Source organism: Mus caroli, chromosome 14, assembly GCF_900094665.2.
Source record: "Mus caroli chromosome 14, CAROLI_EIJ_v1.1, whole genome shotgun sequence".
In the NCBI taxonomy this organism is placed as follows: Eukaryota; Metazoa; Chordata; class Mammalia; order Rodentia; family Muridae; genus Mus; species Mus caroli.
Window position 1 is genome coordinate 44,481,326 of NC_034583.1, and position 4,589 is coordinate 44,485,914.

Below are 4,589 nucleotides of genomic sequence, written 5' to 3' on the forward strand. Positions count from 1 at the left end.
TCTCTCTCTCTCTCTCTCTCTCTCTCTCTCTCTCTCTCTCTCTCTCTCTCTCTCTCTCTCTCTCTCTCTCTCCTGTATCTAACTGTGTGTGTGTGTGTGTTTAGTCCCCCCTTTATCAAATGGCAAAAATGAGGCATATATAGTTGAAACAGTAATTAGGCTCAAGGTTACTCAAAATTGGAGTTTAAGCTGGGTCTAGAGTTCAGGTCTCCTGGTCCTGGGCTTTATCTACTTTACCATTGCTTTGAATTTCTGTGGTGGCCAGCATAATAGGAGAGTCAAGCAGAGGTGTCTTAGTGCTCTCTTTCTTCTCTTAGGTGTCCTGAGTCTGCTTGGGGTTTGCTCTTCAGAGAGCCCACTTCTCAGGGTTGCCCAATCATGCCATCTTTGCACACAGCTTTCCAGTGGTGGCTCACCCAGGGAATCTGTCTCTCTTTGTCCCCCAGAGCCCCTCATCTTGTGCTGTCTGTCTTATAACATTCCTCAGGATCAGACTCTGCTGGACAAACACTTCTTTCCAATACTGCTTAGGGGAAACTCCCTTCTGCTCTCAGAAATTTCTAATATTCCCTGCCATTCACCGTGCCAGACTTATGCAAACAATGGGCACTTTTGCTGTTTATGTCAAAAGAAAGATTAACAGTAGGGGCAAATTGAGGCACTAACCAAATGGCAAACAGGATACTTTTAGACAGGGATCTTTCAATTAACACCTAAAAAAACCAACCAGACTAGTGTCTTGTTACAATTTACAGCAATATCTTAACATAGATATGGATTAATTTTACATCTTATCATTTCTCTCAGAACATACATTTAACATTTTTCTTTGGCACAGAAAACTATTTCAATTATTTAATTAGTGACTTACAGCCACTTTCCTTGTTTAAAAACTGAAGGTTGAAGGGCCAGAGGTTGGTTTTAAATTCATCGTGCGACATTTGGTCTGAAGCAAAGACTTCTGCTTCCTCCTCATTGGACAGTGATTTACACAGTTACCTCACCCTTTCTCCTGTCAGCATTTTTCTTGGACTTCCGTGAGCTCACATGAAAAGATGCTTAGAAAATGCACTGCCCAGTGACATCAAATAACTGAGGTAAAAATATGGGCTAGAGAGATGGTTCAGAGTTAGGAGCACCTGTCACTGTTGCAGATGACCTGGGCTTGGTCCCCAACACCTGTAACTCCAGTTACAGTGTATTTGAGTTCTTTTTCTAACCTCCATGGGTACAGGCACTCACATGGTACTTACATACATGCATGCAATCAAAACATTCATCTGAGTAAGATAAACTAAATAAATCTAAAAGTATATGGTGTGTACATCTTTCAGAAAAATGTATTAGATCATGAATAAGAACAAAATTAAAATATCTATAAATCTCACCTGAGTGCCTTCTGATTCTCTCAGTTCCTCCAAAAATACCTGGGTCTTCTGTCTGGTAGTTTGAGTATAATGAAAATTATCTTCCAGCAGAAGGACGAGTTTTCTTGAAGTTGGATAGTCAGAAAACCTTGTGTACATTGATTTTTTTCCCCCCTTATGGAGAAGGTGAGAAATCCTGAAGTTTCCTGGAGAGTTTGTTCACAGTTGGTCATAAGTCAGAGCAGAGAGGCACTATTCCGAATTTCTGACAAAACCATCCATTTGCATCTATACTTTTGCCCTCTTCTCACTATGCCAATAATACTGCAGTAAGGGTTCCTAGGATGGTGTCCAGCTGACTGAAGTTATGGAACAAGGGCAGTGTATTTTCTGTGTCCTTTCAGACCCAAGGATGAGTACCTGTGAGCAGTCAGTTTCAGAGCTGTAACAGTTTATCAGGGCAATTTAAAAACAAAAGGTCACCGACTTACTCAGAACCCCAGTGTGGCCAAAGGGTCTTGTTGCACACTTTAGGTGCAAGTTTTATCATTAGTTCCAGATGCAACATTCAACTCTTAAACTTTGAAGGGGAATCATAAAGGAAGCAAACAGCTGAAGCTGGCAGCTGTTGCATTGACGGTGTTGCACCTGGATTATCAAGGTTTTATTTCCAAGGTAACATCCAAGCCATGACATCAGCTTGCCAGGTCACTAGTTAGAAAAAGTAAGTTCTGTGGCTGCTGATGTAATCACCTCGATGTCTGTTGCTAAGAGGGTTTAATGAAAATAAAAATAAAAATAGGACTTGAACACCTATCTCTCTGGGGCATATTGCATTAATTAAATTAACTACTAGTACTTAGTGGCCTTATGTGAAGAGCTAATTACTAGGTGATGGCTTTGCATTTTTTTTATTTATATAAGAACACAGATGTGAGAAGGGCACTGGATGTGAGGCTCAGTCAGCTCTCTGATAGTATAAGTTCTTTGTCTGGGTGCAACTGTAAAAGTCCTAGGTGTTTAAATTTTAGGAAGTGTGTCAGGTCTCTGATCCTTATTTTCTTCTCCATAAGGCATTAATAGGGCCAGCAAGATGACTCAGTTGGGTAAGGGTTTGCCATGTGTACTTGGCAACCCATGTTTAGTTCTTGGGACACCCCTAAAGGTGGAAGGAGAGAACCAACTCCTCCAAATTGGAGAATTCTGACATTCACATCTATACTATGTCACAAACACATATCCACACACCATTCATATATATGTATTTATGTACATATATATTCATATATATGAATGACATATATGAATATACATATAAAGTCTCTTTATACATTAAAGAGAAGAAAATGCATAAGTTTTAGAACTGATGAGATATTTCCAAATGATGTGGTGTTAACTGTTATGGATAAAATATATATTTCAAGCAATAAAATGAAACAAAATAAAACCTATTGTCAATATTTTTGCCTCAAATATTTGTTACTTTAGACAATGGCAAGTCTCTTGAATAAATTAGAGTCTATTACCCTGGTTCTCTTTTTGTGTCTTCTTGGCTGTAGCTATTTGACTTTGGTATCTAAATATGCGAGCAAGAATATAAAGTAGAGAGATGAAGATTGCACTAATTAAAAAAAATTAATATGTATTTTTAAAAGATTTATTATATACTTTAGATAAAAATTTACATTAAAGATTAAGTATATATGCTAAAATATGAATTAAATATGAGTTAAATCTAACATGTATACAATAGCTACATACATATTCACATGTGTGCATATATAGATTATTCATATTGAATATAAATTATACATTAAATAAAAACTATATACACTGAATATGATTTATATATGTTAATATATTATATGCTGTAAATGTAAAAAACATGCATTAAAATTAATTATATAGTTTAAATGAACATTATTTATTTAATATGTATATTATATACATCATATATAGTAAATATAAACCATGTACATTAAATATTAATTATATGCTTTAAGTGAAAATTATATACTTTTAATACAACCATATATATTAAAATATGAGTTAAATATAACTTAAATCTAGAAAATATGTGTTACCTTCTATATAATATACATCATTTTGTATGTCCTCAAGGAGAGGGGATTATGGAACAAGCCCAAGGATCTCTAAAACATCAGTTACAAAAAATGAAAAAAGGGGGAGTTTATACTCCTTCACCACAAAATTTTATTTTGAATTTTTTTACCTTGTATGACAAGGAACTCTCTGCTGCTGAGCATCTATGGCATCCTCAACTCAGCATTTTTATGCCCGGGTGAAATGGAAGGATTTGCTTATTGACATATAGCATGGTCCTTATCTGGTATTAATATAGGGAAGAAAGCATGTTTGGGTTTTTCCGTGGGATGCTGAAGGAACATTGTGGCTGCCAGAGCGATTGGTGAGACATGCTGATGCTGGGACAAAGAATGATGCTGTCCATGATTTTGCTGAGTGTCTTGATGATGGTGATGGGGAAGCTGTACTGACCCACCTTTGCTACATCCTTCTGTATGGTCAAGGAGAGAAGTACATGTGATCTCAACTGTTAGGATTCCCTTGGTCTAGAATAAAAAGCATTCCAAATTGGTGAAGTACACTGCTATGGGTCAGGGCCTACCTATTTGTTTTACTAGAAATAGTACCAGTGCTGGATGTGTTTCTGTGGACCCTCAGACTAGGAAGAAGAATGTCTTTAAGACTGTAGTGAAAATCATTAAGATGGGAATGCCTGTATCTCAGACTGGACAAGCTGCCTTGGCTCAGGCTTTTAGAACGTGTGGGACAGAGACTGTGGAACCTGCCTCGGGGAAAAAACAAAAACAAAAACCAATCAAATAGAGAAGTTGTTATACTGACCCTCCTCTTTCCTTTAATGTGACCGGTTATTCAGACTCAATCAAGGATTGGTCTGAAAATCAATCCAAAATTGAACAAAAGGTAATTACAGTGGGCATTTGTAGGGCTGCTTTTTGACATTTTCAGAGACATATTTGGAAATTGGCAGCTGCCTTGTATGATGTTATGTTTGCTGTGGCTAGAAATGGAACAGGTTCTGGGGTTGAGGTAAATGGGACATCCTGCTTTGTTCTACCGAATCTTTTACTAATTAGGAATATTACCTTTGTTATTGGATATGATTATTAATTCAATATTTGTTGTTTTAATTGTCTTTTGTCCAATTGTATTTCTGTA

The 4,589-nt window shown here is 36.8% G+C and overlaps 1 protein-coding gene across 1 annotated transcript in view; it reads right to left on the reverse strand.

The window, feature by feature from the left end:
* The window catches only part of LOC110309831 (olfactory receptor 4E1-like), a 4,441-nt gene extending 2,486 nt beyond the window's left edge, over positions 1 to 1,955 (reverse strand). Inside the window, exon 1 of the mRNA XM_021182569.1 lies at positions 1,389 to 1,955. Within this exon, the coding sequence (XP_021038228.1) occupies positions 1,389 to 1,526 (138 nt within the window). The 5' untranslated portion in view covers positions 1,527 to 1,955. The remainder of the gene's footprint in view (positions 1 to 1,388) is intronic.
* Between the last annotated feature and the right edge of the window lie 2,634 nt (positions 1,956 to 4,589).